The 26249-nt window shown below is 43.3% G+C and overlaps 1 protein-coding gene across 1 annotated transcript in view; it reads left to right on the top strand.

The window, feature by feature from the left end:
* Nucleotides 1-301: 301 nt before the first annotated feature.
* GNA12 (G protein subunit alpha 12) overlaps nt 302-26249 on the top strand; it is a 40023-nt gene continuing 14075 nt past the window's right edge. The window contains exons 1-2 of the mRNA XM_054270685.1: nt 302-622; nt 11854-12069. Coding sequence (XP_054126660.1) covers nt 302-622; nt 11854-12069 — 537 coding nt within the window. The remainder of the gene's footprint in view (nt 623-11853; nt 12070-26249) is intronic.

Genomic DNA, 26249 nt, shown 5'->3' with positions numbered 1-26249 from the left:
CCGCGGCACAGCCGCGACCCCGCGCCGAGGGCTCCGGGCGCCTCCCGCCGCCCCCGGCCCCGCGCAGCCCCCTCGGAGCGGCCGCGCCCCCTCCCCGGGCAGGGCCTGCGGGCCGCGCCCCGCCGCCCGCACCCCTCCCCCGGCCGAGCCGGAGCGAGGAATGGGCGGTCCCGGCCCGTAGCCCCCGGCTGCGGCTGCTCCTCCTCCCGGTCTCAGCGTCTCGGCGGCCTCCGCCCGATGCTGGCGGAGCTCAGGGTCTCGGCGGCGGCGTTGTGAGCGCTCCGGCCGGGCCGCCGCCGCCATGTCCGGCGTGGTGCGCACCCTGAGCCGCTGCCTGCTGCCGGCCGAGGCCGCGGGCCGCGCCGGGGAGCAGCCGCGGAGGGACGGCAAGGAGCGGAGCCGCGATGCCGAGCGGGAGGCGCGGCGGCGCAGCCGGGAGATCGACGCGATGCTGGCCCGGGAGCGGCGCGCCGTGCGCCGCCTCGTCAAGATCCTGCTGCTGGGCGCCGGCGAGAGCGGCAAGTCCACCTTCCTCAAGCAGATGCGGATCATCCACGGCCGCGAGTTCGACCAGAAGGCGCTGCTGGAGTTCCGGGCCACCATCTACGAGAACATCCTCAAGGTGAGGGGCGGCCGAGGGGAGCGGGGCTGGAGGCCGGCACATCCCGCAGCGCCGTCGGGGAGGGATGTGAGGGCTCGGCCGGGGCGGCGGCTGCGCCCCCCGCCTGCCCCGCCGCGGCTCCCGGTGCTCCGTGAGGGGCTCGGGGCAGGTGTTTGGGAGGGCGGGCACCTCTGGGCTGCGGGGGCCCGGGGAATGCGGGTTCCGGCTGAAAGCTTCCGTGGAAAGGGCTCCAAGGAAATTTCCCTGCAAAGGGGATTGAAAAAAGCTTTGTGGAAACGCAGAGGAAAGAGGATATAGGTGTGGCCTGCCTTCTGGAAAAAACATTATGAGAGCATCCTCGAAGTCGGAATTGGAGAAACTTCAAGGTTTGAAGAAATGAGGAGGAATTTCTCTCCTTTTGCGAAGTATCTATCCCTACTCTGTGCACCTGGAGGTGGGACAAGAAAGGGCTCCTGGTTCAGATGTTATGGCTGCCAGTGGTTGTTACTTACTTGGTGCATCTTTAGAAATGCAGAGTGTAGGCCCGCAGAGCTGGGCAGCGTGGGGTGTTCCCAAACCTGGAGCTGAAATAGAAATAACTCTGGTTTGATGCCTTTGCAGGAAAGTTTTCTTTCAGTGTGTGTGCAGGTTTTATAGTGCTGGCAGCATGTTTCTCTATTGACTGGAGATTCTAAAAGCTGCTGGTAGAACCTTTGGTGTACAGACCAATATTTCCATAACTAGGGAAAACCAACCTTGTTCCTTTCAGGGATACAAGCCTTGATGCCCTGTGCAGGTAGAAGTGATCACATTTTAGAAGATACATAAAAAGCTCACTCAGGAGTGTTTCTCTCTTCATAATCTTTCCCTAAAAGAAATGCTGCTTTCCTGCCTATATTTTTCTGTAGGACCGTCACCATTCTTTTGTGGGCATGGATTTGTGAGGCTTTGTGAGATTTCATAGAAAGTTAAAGGAAAGGGAACTGTGCAAGTTAAAGATAACGAGTTACTTTTGAGTTTCCAGATTCGTGTTTAAATGGAAGCTTTATGTGCACTTAATAAGTGCACGCATACAATGACTCTTGTTTTTAAGAATGCTGCTATTCCATAAAGGGCTTTCACTTCTGTTAATGAACAGGAAAATTGTTGTCTAATTTTCTTTTCCTCTTTTTTGTCCATTTTCAGGATGGAGCCCATTAACTGCAAGAAAGTTGAAATTCAGAAGCTTCTCTCTGATTGTAGTTATGTGAGCAAAGAGAGTGTTATGATTTTTTTAAATCGATATGCCTAGAAATAAGAAGTCTTATTCTAGGTCTTAATGCTTATTGTGGTCCTGTCAGTGATTTATTTTTTTGCTTGCTGCTGCTAATTTCAAGTGGTAGGAGACGCTTTTAGGGAAGCAGTTTGTGAAAATGGAAAAATCTGAGACTCCTTCCTCTTGAAGTTGTCTAAGCAGTAGCAGTTATGGTAAAATGATGTAATATTTTATGTATGCAGAAGGTGTAGAGCTTTCAGCAGTAGAACTTGGTGTGCTTTGGAAAGAAAAGTGTCTCCTCCTTGTAGTAGGGGAGGCAGAGTCACACAGTTGAAACACTCCTGGGTAGATTTGCAGAATTCAGAGTAGAATCCTGGTCCTCAAGATAGCAGTCAGGTGTTCTGATAGTTAACAGCACTTCTTGAACTATGTCAGTTGAACCTTTTAAACTCTTCTAATCCTGAAAATAAAATTTGGAAGTAGCTTTAAAGTGGGTTAATATGGTTCAGCAGATTGATTGCCCTTTTGGCCTTGCAGGTGGTGATTTGGGAGTGTTAAGGTTAGGTTGGAGTTCTCCTTTGGGTCCTTCTTGCTTCTCCAGATAACACAGGTGGCTCTTGTATACAATAATATAATTTATACTCCCCCATATGTTTTGGGGAATGGCTTGGGAATAGTCACTCTGAAGGAGGAAGAGCAAACAAAGAGAGCTAGAAGAGTTTTCTGGTGGGAAGGCAGTAGATGTTTTGTTTGCATTTTTGCTCATCTGAGAGAAACCTGATAACACCTTGATATTCTGCCATAATCATCAGGAAGAAATCAAATACCAGGACAGAATAATGGCTCTCAAAACAGAGATTGTCTGTCAGTGCTTTTATTTTAGAGTAATTGTGTAATACTGTGTTGCATTTAATGAGGATAAACATCCAGTGTTTAAAGTAAACTTATTTAGCTTATTTGACGGTGTAAGTTGTCAAGTGCACGTGATTGCTGCTCTTTCTGTACCAGTGTTTAGACTGCAGGTCCTTTTCACTTTTTTCAGGAAGTTCAATGATCACTGGCTAAGACTTACTGAAGCCAAGATCCCCATGTGTTTAATTGGCAATAAAAGATCTCAGATGAATTTTTAGTGCTATATGTGGACAATGTGAAGTGGAAATGATCCTATCAAATAGCATTTAAATCTGTGTGACATTGTCAAGTACAGCTGCAGCAATCTTAGCCCGTTTTTCCACACAGTGCTCAGCATGGTCAGACAATGTTCCCCCTAAGCTTCTGCAGCACTGAGATCTGAGTTAGAAATGCAGTGTAAATCTCTGGGATTAAATGGTCAATTTTCATTTTCCAGCCATGACTAAACTCCTCTCTGAAGGAGGAGCATTCCTGCTCTTGTAACAGTGCTGGATATTTCTGAAATGCTTGTGGCAGTGGTGTTTAGGCAACTGTACAGCTTATGGAGAATGAAGAAACTGCTTCAGAGAACACAATGTGAAACCTCTCTGCAAATAACAGCGCTAAGTATGAATTGACATTAGTGTCAGCTTCCACTTTATTTTGAGTTTTCACCTTCTTGCCTTTCTGATATCTTCTTAATGCCCAGTTCTTTGCTTACCCTGTTCTCTCTGGTTCTCATCTCCCATTTTGGGGAAACCCTAGTCAGAAACAAATCGCTGAAGCAAAATAAACCTATGATACAGAATTGACTTTTCCATTTAGTACAGGTGATGGTTCAGGGCCTTGCTAGCTTTTTCTGGCATTTGTGGGGTGGTATTCAAATACAGGAGTTTTGCTTTGGTTGAAGGTAAATAGTCATCGGTTAACTCGGGTTTTGCTTGTTAATCGAGGCTAAGTTTCAAAGTAACTTTTTGGAACTTTTTGATGATTGAAGTGAAAAGCAGTAGTGTTAATGTTCTGGTATGAGTACACAGGCTTCAGGACTTCAGCACACCCACCTGGAAAAGGAAAGTGCACAGGACAGGGCTGTCTGGCTGCCCAGGCCTGAATTTTAAGGTGACTCCTGGCTAGGTTGGAAAACTGTCATGCCCCTTAAGTTTCAAATCTAAGCAATGAGAGGTGGCATTACAGACTATTTTGATGCTTTTTGACTGTAGCTACAGGAATTTTCTGAAGCCTTCCATCCAAAACAGATGAGTTGGCGTTGCTACTCTATTTGCTTCCTTTGATAAAAGTTAAAGAGCTCAGACACTCAACGGGTCACAACTCTGATGTTCCTTGTCTAAATGTTTTTTTGTTTCAAGTATGTGAATATCATGCTGCTTAAAAAAACCCGGTTTAGTTGCATAAGAAAATAATTACAGCAATCTACAAGCACCAGAGTGGTACTTGCACCAGCTTGTTTAGGAGATTTTGATCTGAAGAGAGAAAAAGTTCAGCTTTTAGAAGCCTGGAGTATAATCTGTTGAGCTCTTTTGGTAATGTTAGTTTTGCTGTTGAGAATGGAAATACCAGCTCAAGGTTTCAGTACATCCATGGGTGTTTTCTTCTTGTTTGCGGCCTGAAGTGTAATGATTGACTAAGGAATTAAAAGCCTGGAATTGCAGAGGGAAGGACTACACAGGAAATTGTGTGATTATTTGAGAGCTCTGAGTGGGGAAAAACAAGGGAAGATTCTGAACATGTAAAATCTTTGAGGAACAATCCTTTGGGACTTTTGAGTGCAGCTGCAATACACGAGGGGATACCTGAGAGCGTTTCTCCTTGACAGCAGGAGTATGAGTGGCAGCTAAGTGAAATAAGTGGCTTGTGCTGAAGGCAGCTTTAAGAACTTTAAACTTCTGCAATTAATACTAAACCTGGGCTGTTGCTGGGACCCTGTGTACCTTGAATGTACCTAAATTGTGTTTATGGTAGCTCAAGTAAGGTTGTACCTCCTGTCACCAGCAAACAAACCAAGAAAACTCTTTTGCAACTTTCAAATTGCAGCCAGGTACAGATAGAAACTCTGGCACATGGAAACAGATTATTCCTCAGTTTGTTTGGGAGCTGCACTTGCAAGTGACCAAGTTACTCATTTGTAATGTAAGCCTGTTTATTACAGTGGCCTACAAACTCAGGGGAAATACAGCAGGTTACTCTTTAAATTGCCTTGACTCCTCACTTCCCTGGGTTTGCATGCAAATGGGTTTGGAAGCCCATTAGGAGGTGATGATGGTCACACTCCAGCTGCTGCTGCAGAGCTGGGATCCAGCTGTTTGAGGAGTTGGTCTCAGGACTGTGTCAGTCTCCTTTCTGCTGGAACAGCTTCTTTTCACAGGAATGAGAAGGAGAGTATAGGAGCTGTGGTTAATTAGAATCTTTAATATAGAAGTGCTAAAGTTCTGTACTAGAACAGTCTTTTAATTGTGATTATCTTTAATCTGATCTTATTTTATTAAGAAAAATAATATTCACTAGTTTATATAGAAAAGACAAAAAACCCCTGATGAATCTTGCTGATCTTGTTGTTCCAGGCTCATTTCATCAATGAATCTCTTACTAACTTCCAGTTGGTGTATTTTCTATATCTGAAATGTAAATTCCATCAACTCTGGTGCTCCCTTTGCATTTGGGGTGTCTCTTGGTTGGGCTGGGAGTCAGCAATCTCTCTTCATCATGGCAGATACTGGAAGAGGAGAAATGGTCAGTAGTAAATGATAAATATTCATAGCAGTTCCAAAATGGAGCTCACAATGCCCTTGTGATGTAGTCATTAGTATTGCAGAACATGACTTATCCCTGGAGACTGCAGGCACATACTTTGATGTCTTGCAGACAAAAGTTTAGTCACTGAAGTGACTAAATTTGGGAGCTTACTCCCAACTTATTCACTTGCTTAGTTTTATAATTAACTTGGAAACGGTATTGGCAACAAAAAAATTAGCAAATTGTCCTGTAAAAATGTTTACAGGAAAACTTTGGAGCAAGCTCTAGTTTATATTGTCTGGAAAAGTAAGTTCAATGCAAATTCCAACAAGGAAAAAGCCAAAAGGGTTTGGAGGCTGCAGAGTTTCCAAATGAGTTTCCAGCCTTTGCCTGGGGTTTTTCAGCCCAGTGAAGGTCAGGAGCTGGTCCAGCCTGGCACTGAATGTGCTGGGTGCTGAATCCATGAGGGCATGGCAGGGACACCTCTGGGATGTCTCCTGTACTGAAAGCATGAACTAAGTGTGAGCTGATATTGGTGGGATGCTCTCAGGGCAAGGAGAAAGCTGCTGATACAAGTCTGAAAGCATTAACTGAGAACTTTTTGTGAGGTCCTGAACGTCATCTCTGAGGTCATCATCTCTGCCCTGTGCTGAGTTACAAGTGAAGTTTGCAGTGGGTATTTTCCTTCTGCTGCATTTATCGTCATTTCACTGGGCTCACTCAAACACAAGGATTCTTTTCAGAGTTTCCAGACAAGCAGACATCACTGCTGCTCCCAGTCCAGAGACTCGGTGGCTAATCCAAATGTTTTTTAATATTTGTGTTCCTGTGGACTAGGCAAATGACACTTCCCCTTTGTTACATTTTTCATTTGTATGCTGGCCTGCAAGGTCGGTCACCTCTGCTGTTTACCCTGCTCTCACCTGGGTGGTACTGGAATATGTGAGTGGTGAAGGACATGCAGAACTGGGGAGCCTTTTTGTTGTCTAACTGGGCCAACTGGTGCTGCTCCCACCCCTACCCTTGTGTGTGTCTCACCTCACAGCAAACTAATACAGCCAGTGGAAATCACTTTTTGTGATTAGCCAGGTTCTTGGTGATGTTTGCTCACTGGATTGTGAGCTCAGGCAAATGACAAACCTATCAAACAGAAGAGGGTGGAACTCCACTGCCAGGAAAGATGCCCCTTTTGATGGTACCTCATTTTTTGGCTGTTCTGTAATGTCAAACCTTATCCTGAATGACATTGGGTTCTCTACTGCTGCTTGCCCATAATGTTTCAAGGACAGAGATCAAAGAAAAACTGTTAATGTTTTTATGATAGTGTACTGTAAAGATCTGATTGTCTTGCTGTCACTCTGTTTGTAGTAGGTCACTTCTCTGCAGTGCTCAGACAGCAATTTGCAAACAGTGCATATGATTATATTTGCTAACACTGACAACTTTATTTTTAAAAACTGTGCAGCTGGGCCTGTGTTCCTCATCACCTTGTATTGTTCCTCTGGCTCCACAGAATATCTGTGGGCTGAGGTGGGAGCAACCCTGTTGGCAGCAGCTCTGATGTATATTGGTCTCTGTGAGATGAGATCCCCAGACTTCTGCCAGTTCCTTGTCAGCAGCAGAGAGGAAAAACACTCAGAGGAAACAGGCTGGGCTCTGCCTGTGCCTGCAGTGTTCCTGCTGGTTTGCAGCCCTAGGAGAAGACAGCAGTGCCTGTTGGCTGTGACCTGGAGCCCCCAGGGAGGGCTCAGCAGTGCTCAGCACCTCTCTCAGGACAGTAAGGTCCATAACTGATATGGAGATGCTGGAGGTTGAGCAGTGTATTAATGGTAAATATGTAAAAAGTAGCTGCTGTAGTATCTCATGTGTAACAGGTACTCTGCTGTCGATGTTCTCTTACCCAGTAGTAATTCTCTAAAATTATCTGAGAAGATGCACTGTAGGAAACTCTTCTATTTGTAACAAACTCTACACTTGCAGGTTCTCTCTGGACACTGAATCAGGATTTTTGATCACTTGACTGCATGGAGAATCTGGCCTTGCCTGTGAGCAAGTGCTCCCCAACCTGTTGTGCCAATTTTATATTTGGTGCTTCACTGAGGGGTGTTCACTTGGCCTCTGGGTTGGTCCATCTGGTGAAAGGTGTGAGGTTTTAGGGATAATGAATCCTTCAAGTACTGGAGCATATGAATAATTTAAAAAGTGAGTGTTGTGTTTTATGTAGCAGTGTAACTACAGATGTAAGATGTGCTTAAATCATGCTGCCCTTTAAATACTGCAAACATCTCTGGCTTCAAGTTAGCTCATGATAACCTTTCTAATAATTCCCACAAATTCATTCAATTATTATTGAAAAATACAAGAGAACCTGGATTTTTTTCAAAGCTAGAATGCTCTCAAAAATAAAGGAGAAAAACTGTCTTTGAGCCAGTCCTAGTAATGAACATTTGTGTAAATGCCCATAAAACCTTCCTGCTGGTGAGCAGCAAACGTGCTCCAGACAGCTGTGCTGTGTCAGGCTGAGGAGCTCAGCCTTTGTGTGTGACATGAAAAAACAACCCACAACCAAACTGGGGTACGAGCTCCAGGCAATGTGATCCTTTGGTGTGCTCTCCCAGTTATTGGCAGCCTTTGGTTTAGGAAACTCCCTGAGCCAGGATTTGCATCTGGAATGTAAGGGAATAGTCCTCTCTGGACTTTGCTTCCATCTATTCTTCTTCATGGCTCTTGGAGTCCATTTGTGCTTCTGGCCAACATCCTGTGCAAGTGCATTTGGCTGGCTGGGGGTGTGTAGGTTTGGAGTTTGAGCTGTGTGATAACTCATATTTGTCTAGCAAGGGGAAGGAGAAAAATAGTCTTTGTCTGTTCCCTTTCTGCAAGTGGTTTGTGATTTCTTTAAATTTCTTGTGTGTTATGCCTTAGCTGTCTTTTCGAATCTATGGATTTCTATAGTTAGCACTTCCTTCTGTATAAGATGTGCTGCTTCATGAGGTAGATCTCATCACACTCTTGTTACACCTTTTTTCCCTCTACCCTGATTTCATTCAGGTTTTGTGCATGCCAGGGATTTATGCAATGACTTGAATATATTAAAAATTATTAAGAAAGGAATGGAACAGAGAATTTCCTATTTTTTTCCTCCCTAGCTGGTGCTTCCATTATGCCACTGGTTTTCTGTCTTCTAATGCCTGACATTCTCCTTAGCTGTGACTTTTAATTCTTTCCATCTATGCTTATTCTGGGTCCTGCTTTAACTGCAGCACAAAAGCTTTAAATCACTTGAAGTGTTCAGAAGTTTGTTTCCCATCTAAACTTGTTGCTTCATTTTTTTCCATTGTCCAAATTTGAAAACAGAATCATAATTGATGGTGTTCAGCTTTGTGAATGAAAGAGCGACTTGACATTTTCTATAGTCACAGAAAATCAGAAAAACTGATTTTTCTTTCAGGAAAGGGGTAGGAAAAGTCTTTCTTGTATTTCCAGTAAGTGGAAACCTTTCTATGGTGACTTGCTGTGCAGATTAATGAGGCAGGGATTATCAAATGCTCAGTGAGCTTGCAAAATACAGTGTTACCAGTAAGTCTGAGATGTGAGAAGAGGAATACACAGGATCTAAATTTAGTGATTGCTCTGTTTCTTCTCATCTTTCTGACATCTGTTTGTAGCATTTATGGAACTGTTTTATGGAGATGGAGAAATGTTAAGTTTAGATTCACTTTACTAGGGATTTTGCTGAGTCACACTTTTAACTGCTAAGAGTTGGGTGGAAAAAACATTGATTGTTTTGCTCATTATGTGAAGCTTTCATTCCTGATGTGTTTTAGAGACACATGTTGAAGCAGATGTGTTCTAAAAATTTGGAGAGATGCTGTGGGTGTGCATAGGACAGCATTCCTGCTAGTTTCTATCCTGTGTTTTCGTTTCCTTCATGCAGTGTGTGTCTGTCTGTCAGTGCTAATGTCCCACTACTGAATCACTTTGTCCCAGATCAGGCTCTGCATGTGACTTGGTGGCAACATCTGGAACAGTCAGAGCAATGCTGATGCCACGTGCTGCCCATGGCTGACCTTACAGTGCTTAATCCACTCCCACAGGCTCTGTGGGACCCAACTTTAGTTCCCTTTTTTCCTCAGGGAGGGTCAAACCTGCATTTCCAACGAGCAGCAGATAAGTGACTATTCCAGGACTGGAGCAGTCTGCACACCCTTGATTGAAACTGTTCTGTGGTTTTCTCTACACAAATAATGAAACTTTCCCTAACAACAAACAGCCTCTTGAGAGCCTCTGTGTCTCCAGCAGGAGCAGGGGAAGTCAGAGCAGCAGTGTGGGGAAATGCACTTGGACTGAGGTCCCAGAGCTCTCTTACCCAAGCAGGAGTTGTGCAGACCTGCAGGCACCCCTTTGAGAGGCTGTGCAGTTGCTGTGAGGTGGAGAAGGGTTAAACCAGCCCCAGGAAGGTCAGAGCTGTGGGTTGGGAGCTCTGTGCAGGGCCCAGGGCAGGGAGGGGACAGGGTGACCCACAGGGGATGGATGTGGCCCTTGGGGACATGGTGATCACTGTCCCACGCTGTGCTGATTAACCATTTCATACACAACAGTTCTCACTGAGCATGGACAAACCTGTCATGAAACACCTAGAAATAACCCTGTCCTGCTGGTCTCAGTCACCACAGTCCTCTGGAAAAATCTCCCAAGTTCTTAACTGGGCATGGTGGGGAGCTGACCCTGCCTTGCAGTTGCAGCCAAGATGGGAGTGTGTGCAAGGGATGGTTTCCAAAAGTGTGTGAAGCTGTGAGATGTCATGGAGGCATCTGCAATTCAGAGACAGAGCCTTATAAGTGGGTTTTTCATGCTTCTGTTTGCTGTGCCCTCCAAATAACTATTGAAAGACTTTTGTTAATAAAGGGATAAACTCTGCAACTGGGAATGAGAGTTGGCTTTTAGTCTGTATGACAGTTACTAAATAGTTATGTCTGGAATTTAAAGCATCAGTTGGTAAATATGTTTGATTTTAGTCTTTTCGTGGTATTGTGGAGATACAGTCTCTACTATGAGAAGAAGTAACAATCAGTAGAGAATAATAAATATTTACATTTTTGGGAAGCTGCTCTTCAGGAGCACTGCTGGCTAGTGACAACCACGACACTTCACTTTTCCTATTCTGTGACATTCCACTAAGTTGCTTCTCACTTCCCCCTCTTATCTCGGTTGCTGTTGGGAAGTTATTGTTGTTGTTGTGTGGTGCTGCTAAAGGACTGGAGAGCAGAAAAGTTCAAGTGTTAATAAAACATAACATGCAGTCTTGATAGCTTAAAGTATGCAAAAAAAGAGATCAGTGCAGTAATGTGGAGGCTCTTGTGAGTAGCTGTGGAAACAGAACTTCACTTTTGGAGATTTTTTTTTTTTTTTCATATCTCTAGAACCAAAGATCAAGAAAATAATCCAGTATAACCCAGAGATTATACTTGTGAATTCAGTGGTCCTTGAGATCCTGAGTCACCATTAGCAGATCTGTCCATTACTGAAATGGGGCTCACTATTGAGAAATAAATATTGGCCATTGGAAGCTATTTACTGCAGGTGAAGTTACAGTCAAGGCTCAAGTTTCAAATTTCTTTAACCTCATGTGTTTGGCTTATTGCCATGAACATGAAATTATGTTTCCATAAAAACTGAAAAATGTGAAAAGAATCAGCTCGGTAATCTTGAATTTGAGAACTAGATTGCTTTGCTTCTAGATTTCTTTTCCAGTATTAGAATAACAAAGCCTACCTGTCATACACTGCTTGGCAAATGTGTGGCAAGTTCAAAAATTAAGATGATTCTCAGGAAAAACTGGATCTGCTTTCCTGAGCCTGGTAGCTTGGAATCTGTGCAATGTCTTCAGTCCTGTGATGCTCTTCTGATCTCCCTAATGCTTGAGAAAGCTGGGATGTCCTTTTTGGTGTCAGAAACCCAAATGCAAAGGAAAAGGTGGGAGAATATGGTTTCAGGCGTGGTGTTACTTTTAAAACTACAGCTATAATGATCACACACCAGTTCCCAGACACTTTTCTTAATTCCCAGACACTTTTCATGCTCTCACTGATGTTTACTTTCATTATCTGTTGGTAGCACTGCTTGTTGCCATTAGCTGTTGCCACTAATACTTTTTCCACCTGGGGAAATATTTTGTGGCTAAATTGCTTACAGAAGCAGGCTCTATCTTACTTCTGTTGGAGATGTTTCAATAAACAATGTTTTTGCTTCTCTCCTGAGTTCAGTCTCACCAGAACAGTGTCAAAAAAATAATCTTCAAGTACCCCCAAGTCCTTAATCTTTATTCACCGAGTCTTTTCTTTGAATGATTCCTTAGGGCTGCAGGGTTCTGGTTGACGCACGGGACAAGCTGGGGATCCCCTGGCAGTACACAGAGAATGAGAAGCATGGGATGTTCCTGATGGCCTTTGAGAACAAAGCTGGGATGCCCATTGAGCCTGCCACCTTCCAGCTCTACGTGCCTGCCCTGGCTGCTCTCTGGAGGGATTCAGGAATCAAGGAAGCCTTCAGCCGCCGCAGCGAGTACCAGCTGGTGAGTACATCCAGCTCCTGCCTGGGAGGAGACAAGTGCTGCACCATAAATCTCTCTTCAGCTCAAACACAGCTTGCTACGTGCAAGATGGAGCCACCCTGTGAGCTGTTTGTAGGAGTGCTGTAAATCTGAGCACTTCAGCAGCAGAAACAAGTGGTAATTGGAGCCAAACTTGAAAAACTACATGGCAGTAAGAGGGAGTGGAAAAGTGCACATGACTGGATAAACTGGAAGAGCAAGAGGAACCAAAAAAGGCAGGAATTGGTTGAACTAAAAATATTTTAGCAGCTCAGTAGGTCTGTTCATAGTAGGTCACTGATGAAGGCACACTTAATTTGTAACTTTCCAGTCCTGCCAGCTTGCACTATATTGATACTGGCAAACTCTTCCTGCATGCAGCTCTTTTGAAGTGAATGCTGCACCCATTCAGGCTGCTGCTCCCTGACTGTTTCTTTTCATCCTGACATCTGCAAGTGAAACTTGGATAAGCAACTGAAAGATGACAGTGAGCATAAAAATGTGCTCTCTTCCCTGCTTTCTTGTTGTTAGCTCTTCATGCTCTTGTGCCAAAATAGCTGCACTTCTGGTGTGGGATATGTTTCTGACAGCTGTTCATAATCCATCCTTTTTCTTCATATGTACAACATGGAGAGGATTTTTTTTTCCTTCTCTTTTTCTTCCCTGTTCTGTGGAGCAAGGTGCCGATCCAGACAGCCTGGTACCACAGCTGGTATGTTATCATTGTTTAATTAGAGGAGTTAAAGGACAGAAACAGGGCTTTGTATGGTCTCCTTTAGATTCTTTTACAAAGTTGATACAGCTGAAGGAGAACTAGAGAAATTGGATAGTGAAATTCTGATTGTTCCCTCATGCTGCTTCTCTGTGTGGGTTCTCTGGTGTCTGGTGCTGTAGTTAAACTCGTGCTGCAGCCCTTTGCTACTCATCTGTCTCCACTAATAAGATGCCTGTTTGAGTCTTGGTGTTGCATATCTTTGAAATCTGTCTCTGAAGTATCATGAGACTGCCAAATAGGTAAAGAATAAACGAAATGAAGTAAAGCTGTCACAGGATGATGGGATAAACCTCACTTCCTTAGGCTAAAAATGAAACAATTTCCATGTTACAGCACTGGGGGTGGGGGGAAGGATGTGCAGGGGGAGAGAGGATGGATTAATTGTTCTATTATTCCTAGCATCTGTAGACACAGGCTTTGCTGTTCTAAGCACTGTAGAATAAAAAGATGGTTCGTGCCACAGGGAACTTGAATGTGCCATGAAACAACTGCTAAGAGAATCCAGTGTAGTAAGCAATAGTTGCATCAGCAGCGTGCTAAGATTGTTTGTTTTTTTCCCTGGGAAATGCTATGGTCAGGCATGGATTTTGTTTGTAGAGGGAGATTCAGATGGGGATCATGTGGGAGGTTCATTCCTGTGCTGGTTAGCAATAAAGTAGTATCAAACTGGGGGGGAAAAAAGTCCCATTTGTGGAATAAATTGTGTTCCAAAAGTAGCAGGCCTACCTCTGCATTCCCTGGCTTAGAGGATTAAACAGGAAATACCAAAAAAATGAAAAAGCCCCACAGAAACAAAGCAAAGAGGCATGCAAGGGATCATTTGAGAGGCTGTCATCTTCAGCATCATGCTGCATTTCCAAGGTGCATCCTTTTGGATGCCCCTGGTGTCACCTGGGTGGTGTCACAGGGGCAACTGGAGCTGCTGCAGGCACCAGGGATGATACCCTGTCAATACTGCAGCCACCTGTGCCACACAAACTCTGTAACTCCATCCCAGTCCTGCACCTGTGGCACTGACAACATGAAAATCTGGGTGCTGTTATTTTATTGTGCAGGCTGCATCACCAGGGGATCAGAAAGTGCCTCACTTGTAGCTAAGAAAAAGCACTTGGCTGCATAAAAGGTTTTTAAATGCTGCTTCTGGATTAAACCAATTAGTAACACCTCAATACTTTGAGCAAATTTCCATATCTTGCTTCTAAGTTCAGCAGAAGTCTGATTCCCTCAACATATAGGAATAAACAACTGTACAATCCTTAAAAAAATTAAAACTACATAATGTTTTAAAGAAAGAGGTGGTTTTAGGTGATGCCTAATTTGTAATTGCATATGATATGTATAAACCCATACCTTCATTTAGTTTAAACCCATGCTGGATATAGACTTGTGCAAATAAATAGAAGCCAGATATAGTGGACTCTGAGAAAATAAATCTTTTCTGGACTGATTTTAACTCAGGCTAAAGAAAACCTCTGCATCAGCACTCTCTTTCTTCCCTAGTATAAGCGAGCTATTAAATGGAATATGCTTGGTTTAAACTGAATTTATTATCTTTAAAATAGTTCTTAAATCATCACCAAAATTTTGCAGCTTTGCATTACTGTGATCTTTCTGAATGTGCCTTGACACTGTTTGAAAAAACAACCCCACTCAGCACTGGCATTTTCTTCACCCTCCTCTTGCATTCAGCTAACACCAGCTTTTTTTATAAATCATTGTTGTTATTTTGGCTTCAGAGCTGTAGGATTATTGGTCTGCTGTGAATGCTCTGTTTCTCCAGGAAGCTGTGGGACTGTTAAAAAGCAAAATACAGTGGTTGGCTAGAGCTGAAAATTGCAGTGTGCAGGTGCCTTCCTATGGTCTGCAGTGCCCAGCTCAGTGACTGACTCAGCAGTAACAAACTTGTTGAAAGAAAACAGCTCTGACCATAACCCTGTGCAATCTAAAAGCTGCTTCTCTGGCACCACAGAAGCTGCCTCTGGGCATTTGAGTGTTTTCTGCTTCATACTCAGTGCCTACAAGTGCTGGTTGTAAATCCCTGTCTGGGTCTTTGAGCATTTCAGAAGTGAGTGGGTGGATTCTACAATAGCAGGCTGCTTTTTTTTTTTTTTTTTTTGCTTTTGTCTTCCCAGCCTTTCTTAAAGCAGACGAACCAATTTTGCTTTCTTTTTCCAAACATCAGCCTCTCTCTCTTCCCCTACCCCAGCCAGTCCCCACCAACCCAAGTTCCTCTGTTCCTTGTATGGGAGCCAAGTGGTTTGGGTACAAAAGCTCCATTGTATGTTTGCTTCCATTGTCACGTCTGTCCTCGTTTTTTAACTACTGGAATAGGAATTCCTTTGTAATCAGAATGGGATTCTTCTCCCTTCTCCCCTGCCCTCATTATCCCCCCACCCACTTTCTGTCTGTGTGTTAGAGAGGAATATTTTGGTCATGGGGATGTTTGTTCCTTGGAGGGTGCCTGTGGTAGTTTGGGCAAGGGGCTGCAAATCCTCCAGCCCCTGCAGGAGGAGACAGATCCCACAGGGAATGTTCCTGAGAGCAGGCAGTGGGGTTTCCTGCAGGATTCAGCCTAGTGGCAGCTGCTTGGGTGTATTTGGGAGTTTGGGTGATGTATCTGCAGGCTCTTTTTCACCCCCTAGTGACATTTCCTTTTATGCTATAAACCATGGTGGCCAAGGCCAAGACAGGAATTGCTTTGGTCATGTGGTTTCTGTTTTGGTGTGTGGTTTGGGATTTTTTTGGTTTTTGCCATCCTCTCAGGTCTTTACTGTGAGAATGTGAGAAGCCATTCACTTCTCTTTAGTGTGCCCGGAACAAAAAGTGTGACACAAGGTTAGATACTCTTTTGGCTTCTTGCAGCTTAGCATGCTTGATGTCATTGTGGGTATAGATGGGACAAATGGGACAAAAATTATATTTTTGTCACGAGCAGAACAGATGGATAGTGATGAACAGATCTGCCAAGGCCATCATGTGTCTGTAGCAGTTCTTAGAGCAAAATTGACATTGTTGTTATAAAAAATATGTTCACGACCCATCACCAGAATATCAATAAAGATTGTTATTGATGTATTAATGTTATTATTGATGTTCCCTGCAGCGTTAAAAGACTTTCTGGTGTTTTAATAGCTCTTTTTAAAAGAAAAAATAAATGTCAGCATTAATGGGAAGTTGTGGTTCCTGAGAGGGAAGTGAGGCTCTTGCAAATATAGACAAAAACCTTAGTGCTGTGTCCATGGCTATTTTTAGCTGTGTGCACAGGGAATTGTATGGAACGCTTCCATTAATACTTCAAATACTGAGAGCCTCTGAAGCCTTGCTTGTGGGAAGACTCTGGAAAATGTTTTAAAAACCCTTTCTTTTCTATTCATTCACCATTCTCTGGGTGAGAGTGAGGGGGAATTGGGGGATATTTGCCATAGCACATTGGTCACCCCTCTGAGAATTAACTGTGGGGTTTGCTGTTTTTCTTTTGAGCAGCCCCTGGAATTGGATAAATTCTGCCTGCCAGGACAGCAGCACCGCAGAGGGAGCAGCCTGCTCCTTGGGGTGGGAGAGCTTTGTGCTGCCTGCTCCCCATGCAAGGAGCTGATGGCTTCAGAGCCTCACAGGCACTCAGCTGTGTGCTCTGGCCAGCGTGCAGGGGAGGCAGCAGTCATTCACACTGATTCTCAGTTCAGGGTAGACAAACTGTGGCTGCAATGTCTTTATTTTTGTACAGAAATGCTCAGTGCAGCAGTGATGTAATCAGGAGTTGGGCTGTACATCAGCCCCTGGGGCACTGGGAGATTCTCTGGCAGCATTTGGCTGAAACCAAGTGAATTGAGAGATGGGGCAGCAGAAAATTGACTTAATGTGAGAAGTAGGTGACTTTGAAATGACACATTCAATGAAATCTACGGCAATGGGCTGTATTTTGTCAGAATTCTTCAGTGCACTTTAACAGAGATTTCCTGAATCCTGAAGCACAGTTTCCAACTGATGATTTCTCTTTCAGATGCAATGGCAGAGTAGAGGCAGCCCCAGAAGCAGGTTTGTAGGCACTTTGCTCTCTCAGCACATATGGCAGACCCTGAAATGCAGGGATGTTTGTGCCTGGCATTGCTGTAAATCACTTTGCACTTGAGGAAATTCTGAGTGTCAAATCAAGCCCTGCTTATACGATTGGCTGTAACACAAAAATGAGCTCTTCCCTTTGCAAACTACTGTTTGAATATGAGCTTACACAAGAGACTCTGAATGTTGCCCATTCTGCAAGGATGATTTTTTTTTTTCCCCAGAGCTGTGAAATTCTCATATTTCATCAGTGAAATCCATTGAGGCTTGACCAGTGCTGGTGAGATGTACAAAGGCAATAACCACACTGTTCAAAGTGCCAGCCTGGGAAATCTTGTTACAATTTAATGCATGTAATTGGGACTAGGCAGCAACTCTGCCAAATTACTTTTGAGCCCTGCATGGCTATTTCCTAGCTTGCAGAACTCCTGTGAAACAAAATTATTTCTGGGAAGTTACATGGTTTTTTGTTTTCTTTTCAAGATCTGGATGGGACATACCACTCTAACCCACAAATTTTTTTACAAAACAAAGGATTGACAGTAAAGCTACAAAGCAGAAACTCATGTTTGCTGTCGCTGAGCCTTAATTTTTTGTATTTGCACACTGTTAGTGCTGAAAGTCAAGTGCATCTGTATCTAACAATATTATATTCTTTTTTGTTTTGAAGCTAATTGTGAAGCTGTGGATGGTAAATTGACTTGTCTGAATCATAGCTAGTACATGTAAGAAATAATAATGCTGTATTTTTTATATATAACACAATAATAGTTGATTATAATCTGGTTTTATGTTAGAGTTCTGAAAGAGTGGCCTTATCTGAAACAAGATGTCATATTAACCCAAAAGATCACTCACTTGCAGACTTTACCAAAAGATCACTGACTTGCTCTGGACTCATATGGAAGGGAGATTTATGAAGATATTTAAATATCTGAGCAAGATTTTGGGCCAGTGTCACAGCAGTAAGTGCCAGAGATCCAGATTTAAGTTCTAGTTCTGCTTCAAATCCCAAGACCTCCAAAGTTTCTGGTCAGGTTCTGGAGTCTGACTCATCTTTGTGCAGCAGGCAAGTTAATTGCTTGTTTAAGTGTAATGCTGTAAAAGCCTGGTGGCTGCTCTGCAGCAGGAAGGATTAGCAGCTGGAGTCCCTGGCTTCCATTCCTGACTCTGTGACCAAATTTCATTTTTTTTTCAGAGCAAGATCTCAAGTAAGAACTCTCAAACAAAAGTGGTGTTTTGTTAAAGGAGGTGAAAGTTAACAAGCTATAGTTTAGGTTTTATTAAAAATTGAGAGATAGCAAAGCAAAAAATGCAGAAGGAAACCTTCATGCAAAATTCTGTGAGTATTGGCTAAGGCTGCAGAGTTTGCCAATTTGCATCTGCAGAAGTTCAGTCCTCAGTCTTAAATTTGCAATATTCTAAAAATGAATGTTGAAATGAGATATGTTAGTGGGCCTGCTGCCAGCAGAGAGCTCCTGGAGCAGTGCAGGCTTTGGCTGTGCCAGTTTGCCTTGACAGTCAGGGAGGGATTCAGCCTGAGCAGGAGGCAGGGCTGGAGATGTTGGCTGTCACCCACAGCAAGGAATGCTCCACTTGGTGCTCTCAGCTTTGCCTGAAGTGCCATTGAACAAGAGGTGAGAAGAACTTGCATTTAAAGTAGGCTGGATTCACAACCATTTGGGGAATCACTGCAAATCATTTTGAATTCTTGAAAATCTGCTCTTGCAAAGTCTTTTCTCAGTGACAAGAGCTGTTCTCTGAGGCAGAACCAACCTAAGAAAGCTGTGATGGGTAAAACAGTTATTAGCCATTCTTAAATATTTTCTGCTATTGGAGAGAAGTAAGAAGAACTAGAAAGGTCATGAATTGTGATTTTTTAAAAACAGTGCAAGTGGAAAAGTCTTGGGGAACAGCAGTTGGTGACTGTACCTACCTGAAACCTCAACCAAGCACTGCGTGCTAAATGCTGTGTGGGAAAATAGAAGATTCTTGCCATAAATTTCTCCTGACCTTAGGTTATGACAAAGTGCAACAGCTGGGTGAAATGTGGCCTGCATGGAATTGGGAGGATAAGTTGGAAAGTAATGAGCAGATCATACATAATAAATAAGTGGATAACAAGAAATTGATATGCCTACCATATGGGAGCTGAGATGGATCTGAATAAAAAGAGCTGTGCTACTGGCTGTCCTGCTCTTCTGTGTAGTGAATTCCCAGCACTCAACAATTTTTTAATTTTTACATTATTTAAAGATCAAAAACTTTGGGCAAAATCACCTCCAAAGTCTGTAAGATGTGCAGTTAATGCACTTCATTAATGCTCTGCCCTCTGTGGGTACCAAAAGGCTGAAATTCAGACTTAGTGTGACCTTCCTTTAATTTACAGATTCTTGAAGGCAGATTAAAATGTCTGGTACTATGTAAGGCTTCCTGTAGGAGCTTTTTCTGCTGGCCCTTGGAATCCAGTACATACTGACTGGTTTTGGTGTGGTTAAGATAAATAAGAGAAACAACTTCATATTTACAGCTGCCATGGTGAAAATTCATTGCAAGCATTTGCCTTTTGGCTAATGATTGCCATTTTTCTGGTTGAAAGATTTCTTTTTTCTTATATATATTTTACTAAGTACAGACTTTTTTTTCTTTAGTAATTGAGCCCCTTAGAGAACTGTCTGGGTGTCCCAAAAGGTTTTTTACTCATCCTTACCTTTCTGTGTGCATGTGGAAGTGGTTATTGTTTGCTGTCTCACCTTCAACAACAGCACTGAAACCCTAAATCTAATGTTAACACTTTACACTAATTCTAATGTTCTTAGGCTGGAAAAGCCCTTTTGGCTCTCAGCTCTGGAGAATAAATGCCACCTTGGTTCTGGAAAGAAGCTTTGATTTTATTATGCATAAAATAATTAGAAAAAATACTCTGTATGTTTGTCTTTGCGGAATTGTTGTTCTAAGCCCTAATTAGTGCTACTCAAAATCTTGCAGGACTGTATTGAATATAAGGATTTGTTCAGAGCAAGTACAGCTGTAATTAATCTTTGCATTCCCATCAAGAAATGCTGGCACATGCTGTGAGAAACAAGGAAGGAAACTTTCAGTCCAGGCTGTCTGAGCCAGTGCCCAAGTGCAGCTACAAACCACTGGAGTAATCTCTTTATCCCTTTCTAGTGTGCAGGAAAGGTCTGGGCAGAGACAAATCCAGCCCAGTGAGCTTTGATTATGCTGTTTAATTTCATACTCAGAAAGTTTCTGATGGAGCTCAATCATTCAGGAGACTTTAAAATTGGCAACTATTATCAGCTTAGAGATTCCCAGTGATGAAAATGTATTCCAGAAATCTGAGAGGTTGGGCACATTTAAAAGTGCACCCTTTGAATGACAGAGGGAGTCTAATGAAGAATTCCTTCTGAAATTTGATGGAAGCAGAAGAGAACTCACATATTCAGTAATGAGCATCTGCATAGGTTAAAGTTATGGTAGCGCAAGGAAAGCTTTTATTTGAGTTGCTACAAAAAAACTTCATTATGCAGAGACATATATGTTAATGTTTATATGCCTAAAAACAAAGAATCCTGTTTTTAGTGGAAAGGCTCCACTTGTCAGACTGGTTTCATCCATTCAGTCTCAAAGATACAATTGAAAAGGCGACATTTATATTTTTGTTCCCATGATATGTGAGTTCCAAGTTCTTGGTGTATGAAAGCTCCATGCACTGCTTGAAGATCAGCAAGGACTGGCTTAGCTGTGTGAAGGAAAAGAGAGAGCTCCTGCTACTTTGTGTGCTGCATTAGCAGTTTTCTGACCCTGTGGTTGGTTTCAGGAAACTGGGGGGGAAAAACAGGCACTGCCCAAGAAGAGGTGGCTGGTTTTGTTAAGCCTGTCTCCCTGACATGGCTCTCTCTGCTCAGAGCAGCAGTGCTGACAGTGCACTTCAGAAAGTTCCAGTTTTACAAGTCAGCCTTTTGTACCTCATTTATATATTCTTTGTAGTGATTCAACTTGCTTTTGGTGCCCATTCAGCTTTTTATTGGTACCAAACCTTGCACTTTTCACCTAGAACTGGGACAGGGAGCAAGGCTGTTTTCAGTGCCTTTAAAAATGTTCTAAAAGGTTCCCTTGAGAAAAAACAGTAAGAGGTTCAGGCTTGGATTTTTCAAAGGGGCCACTGAATTTAATAGGATAATGGGTAATGAATGCTTTCAGGCTTTCCTGAATATCCTAGTTTATTGTAAGCTATGTAGGATCAGAAAAAAGTAATATGAACAGATGAACAAATAAGCAAATCATTAAAAACTAGGTCTGTTTTTATGAGAGAGCCTTATTGGCAAATCTTCTGCATTTTTATACTTAGCAGATATTTGAATTTGTTCTTATCACAATGAGAGTGAATTATGTTTAAAGAGCCCATGTTCTTGAAAAGGTGGAACCTGATAGAAAGCTGAGGAGGAAAATGCAGGTGGGATGGTGAGGCAGCAGTAACCTGCTCAGGTGGTGATGTTGTACCCTTGCCACCTATCCAAACCCTGACATTTTTGCAGTGACTTCTCAAAAAGATTGTAGTGTGTTTTACCTGCTCTTCTGTTTTTCCCCGTGCTCCTGCTGTCTCCCAAACAAGCCTGGTTTGCCTTAAAATCACTGAATGCAAACCACTCTTGACTCCAGCTTACCCTGGGCTGGAGCTCTGGCAGTGATGCCAGTGAGCAATGGGAAATGGTGATTTGGGGGATTCTGCTTTGCGCTGAGCTCTTGGTTATCTGGGTGGGATTTTTGGAACTGCTCTTGGAGAAGGGGCAGATGCAGCCTGGGGGTGACACGCTGGGGAAGGAACAAGCCATGGGCATCACAGGTGGGCGCAAATTGCCTTAACCTGGTGCTTGCCAAGGAGTGATGACAGTGTCTTTATCTCACTGATCCTTCTCCCAAGCAATGGTTCCTTTCCTGATGCCAAACTAAGATGCCTGTACCTCAAAGAGTTGTTTTGTCAGTGTTTGTGTTCTGGGTTACTGGAGGATCTGAAGTGGTTACAGACTGTTCAAATCCAGGCTCTGTTTCACAGCTATTGAGTGTGGAGGAGGAAGAGGAGGTGAGCAGAGGAAGGGAAGAAACAATGTTTAACTCTTGGCTTTTGGGTTTGTGTGCAGTGGTAGCTGTGCAGCAGGGGAGGGTTTCATAGATGACTTAAGATGCATCTGAATGTGCTGCTGTTCCAGGAAATATCTCAGTGCTCCAAAGTGCTACAAACCAAGCAGCTGATAAGCAAACACTGGTGGAGGGAGCAGAGCTGTTGAGTGCCCTTCCCAAAGGAGAAGGGTGAGGTTAGCTCAGTGTTTCACTTCTGCTTTCTCAGCTGCACTGCTGGAAAAGCTTCTGTCACAAAGGCAGCCTGGTCCCCACCTTCTCTGGTTTGCAGCTACCCCTAAAGCAGCTCTGAGGAGCAAACCTGTTTCTCTCAATTATTGACTCAGGATTTGGGGGAGGGCAGGAAAACTTCTTGGAAACATCATGCAAGATTTTCTGTTTGAGAAAGTGGAAAACATGTTGCTCTGAGAAGTAATTTATTGACACCTTTCAAATGTCTCCTCTGTATACAACACAGATTCCTGCAGTCAGACTGAGGCAGACTTGTGCTTCACTTGGCTTTGCTCCTGAACAAACTGTTGCTGTTTGTCCTTAGAAGGTCTGCTCTCCACCCCACCCCCAAAGCTCTTAATTTGACTTGCTTTCCTTGATACTCCCTTAATTCTACTTTGGAAAACTCAGTAGAATCTCAAACTGAAAAAGCACTGCTTTACTGATGGAACTCTCTCCCATTTAATTCCACCTCTGGATTCAAGGCTTTGATCCATGTGGTTTCAGTCTGGTCAGAGTACAGCAGTGAATCAGTCATGGTGTTGGATGTGGGCAGGAGACAAAAGAACACCTACTGTATTCTCGTTTTCTGTCCTTTCTTGCAGCCCAGCACATGCATTCGTGCTTGCAGGGAGTTCAGCTGCCCATCCACGTGGCTGGACTGCTGCCCTCTCTCCAGTTCAGTAGGATGTGACCGAGGCTTTAATTAGGATTTTTTTAATAGGCTAGTCTGCTCAACAGCTTGGAAAAGTTTGTTAAACTCACTTCATTTTCCACTTCATTTTCTTCTATGTGTAGCTGAGGCCTTAAGGATAGAAGCTGCCACCTATTTCTAATCACAGATTTCATCTTTAGATTTGTTTTCAGATCTGAAAGAGAACAAATTCTGAAGTTATGTTGAAAGTAGTCCAGGTTGCATGAAATCTTCATACTGAGGTATCAATAGGGTGAAGGTTTAAGTGCAGATTTGGAGAATTCCTCCTCCTCATGCCAAAACAGATGTCACAAAGGGAGAGACTATTTAGAATAGCTGATATGTTTTGATGTGAATAGATAAAAAACCTTGCAAGGTAATGCAGGATGAGAATTCCCATTGATTGGAAAGGCACTGGGGAGGCAGGCAGGATAACAACAGGCAGAAACTGCACCTCAGGGCTGGTCAATTCTGAGTCTTTTAGAATTCACAAATACCAAACTTTTATTGCAAAAGGAGGTTTGTGTTTCTGGGGCAAATGATTTTTGAGAATCAGCTGTGAAGCTGCCTTGGGGAGTCCCTCAGACCTGCAAGCCTTGTGCTGTCTGTGGCTGAGCCTGCCAAGCACTGAGGTAATGGGCATGGGGCACAACTTCAGAGTAATGTAAGCAAGGTGGAACTTAATTGCTGTCTGCACTCTATTCTCTACACACTTGATTTTATAGAAATCAAACTGTTAAATAGCACACCTGAGTGCAGCTGAGACTTAGGTTGCATTTTAGCTGAGTTTTACCTAAAACCTTTCTTTCAGATTCTGGGCAGCTTTCTGAGTTTTGCAAGGCCATCCTTTTATTCTGCCCATCTAAAAACATCTCAGTTGTGTACATACAGAAAATGAGAATCTTACTTAGAACAACATTTTAAAGAAATATGAAGGATGAATGACACTTTGCAATCCTTACAGCCACCATTTAACAACAGACAAATATCAGTATGACAAGTCTGAGCTGATATTCCCCAGAAAGTGGAGCATTAGGACACTGCAGCAAATCTTTGCTGTGTAAGTGGAGCAGGAAGCATCGTTCTGCAAGATACTCAAGGTTATGCCTCTTGTAAGTGCATCCAAGTTGCTGAGCTTTCCAGCTGGCCACCTGCCATGGAAAAGTCCAAGCTCAACATTCTCTCATGGCTGGTGTTAGCTGCTTTTTCAGCCCACAAGATCTAAGATATTTATTTCCCATCCCTTGATCTGATAAGATTTGAAAGGGAAACTCACTGGTACACTTGTGATTTAGTCTTGATCAGATAGTCAGTACTGCTGACTGGATTAATTCAGGAGGTACTTTTTTTTTTTTTGTCACTGTCTGTTCTAGTTCTGCAGATGTCTCCTGTAAACAAAGCAAGTTTCAGGTTTGCATCCTGACCTGCTGAGAGCAAGGAATAACGGGGTTGTGCATCATTCCAGGGGATGCAGAAACATCCAGCTGCTTCTAAATTCTGCCATGGTGGTTGAAGATGCTCGTTTTTCTGTGTCAGCTGCCCACAGAGAATAAATGGGATAATTTGCTGGTGATGGGCCCGAATCTTGGCTCCATCCCTCCTTGTGCAGTCAGGACTTTGTTCTAGCAGTGCAGGGGTGCTGGCTCAGTGCTGTTGGGGTGCTGATGTGGCTGTGCCTGGGATGAGGAGCTGAGCCTGGCGTGCGCTCGCGCGGCTCCACAAGAACCTCCGGAGAGGAGATGAAAGGGCTCTGGCAGCACTTGCAGACAATGAATTCCCTTGGACAGTTGGCAGGGAAACAGGAAGGAATCCTTCCATGGGATGCTTAGGAGTAGGTCTGGCAGCCACCCGTGCCAGCTTTGAGCCAGGCTCGCTGCTGATGTTGGATGCAGTTGTTGGACTATTTTAGTTGTTTAAACATAGCTGTGATTCTTCCACATGAATTTGGTCTATATCCTCTTGCATCCACTCCTCAACTCCTGCTAGCTGCTGGTCAGTGAAGGGTAGGACATGCTGAATCCCTGTCTGGTTAAGGATTTTTCTAGATTTCTTTTTTTGAAAGCTAATATTTAACGTATTTATGTTACACTTTTTGTTTTGTTTGTGGCCAGTACTGTTTTCTCTGCTGTTTGCACCTGGTTTTTTTCCAGCCACTGCAAATCTGTGAAGCAGAAACAGCAGTGATTAAGACAGTAAGTATGAGTAAAATCAAAATTACAGGGGTTTTTTGTTAATGTTTCTTGAAGCTTTTAGTGTAGGATGGAGCCTGCCTTAGTCTATTAACAGAAAATTCCTTTCTTCCTGGAGGCACTGCTGCTGGTGTGCATATTTGAGACAAATGAACAGAATTGCTAACCTAGTCCAAAAGTAATTTATCTCATCTACATCCTGTTGATGTAGAAATACCTAGAATTTCAGGAAAAAATGTAACTCTGGTTTTCCCTTGCAGCACTTGGGAGAAAGAATTGCTGTATTAGATTGCTGGCAAAAGCTAACACATGGTAAGAGTTGCCCTCAGCAAAGAACCCTGCTCCTGTGTGAGTGTTTCTTTGCTGCAAGGCTGGAATTGCAGTCACGGGATTCCACAAATCTTAGTACTGATGTGGAAGCTCTGATTAACCTAAAGTTTTTCTGGAGAATTAAATAAATATTTATCGCCTATTATTTTCCATATGCTGCAAAGCACAGCTAGGCCATGTGTCATGGAGGATGAGTTGATATAAACCCACCCTGTCGTGTACAATTTTTTCCATTGCCTGTTTGGACTGAGATGACAAATAATGAATTTTTTAAATATTTTCAGACCTTAACATCTGATACCTACAGTATGTGAACAGGCAGGAGAAAGGAGAGGTAATTTTTAGAAGTTTGGAACCATATGGTACTTTTTTTGTAGTTGGCATGTTTGTAGGGTCCAGATAGCAGCAAGTTGGATAAGCACTGGAGTTGCTGGATGGGAGCCAGGAGCTCAGTCTGTTGTTAAGGAGGAAGTTAAATAACACTGGAGAGATTTGATAGCTGGGATTCTGTACAGCTTAAATAAGAAGTGGTTGGTCTCTGCACTGGAGCTGGTGATTGAATGAAACATTAATGTTTGTCTTGTGTCAATAAATTTCGATGCCCAGACAGGATGTAGAATATCTGTAGAACAGAATTGCAGTGTCCAATGGGCATCAGCATTTCAGGGCAATTTAGGTTACTTCAGCATCCTCTGGGGGAATTCTTAACAAGCACAGACTTGCTCACCTCCTTGGAAAATAATACTGAATTCATCAGCTGTCA

The sequence above is a fragment of the Melozone crissalis genome, unplaced genomic scaffold, assembly GCF_028551555.1.
Source record: "Melozone crissalis strain CALT ecotype California unplaced genomic scaffold, PUWL_Pcris_2 ptg000012l_1, whole genome shotgun sequence".
In the NCBI taxonomy this organism is placed as follows: domain Eukaryota; kingdom Metazoa; phylum Chordata; class Aves; order Passeriformes; family Passerellidae; genus Melozone; species Melozone crissalis.
This window is presented reverse-complemented; position numbering and strand designations above follow the sequence as displayed.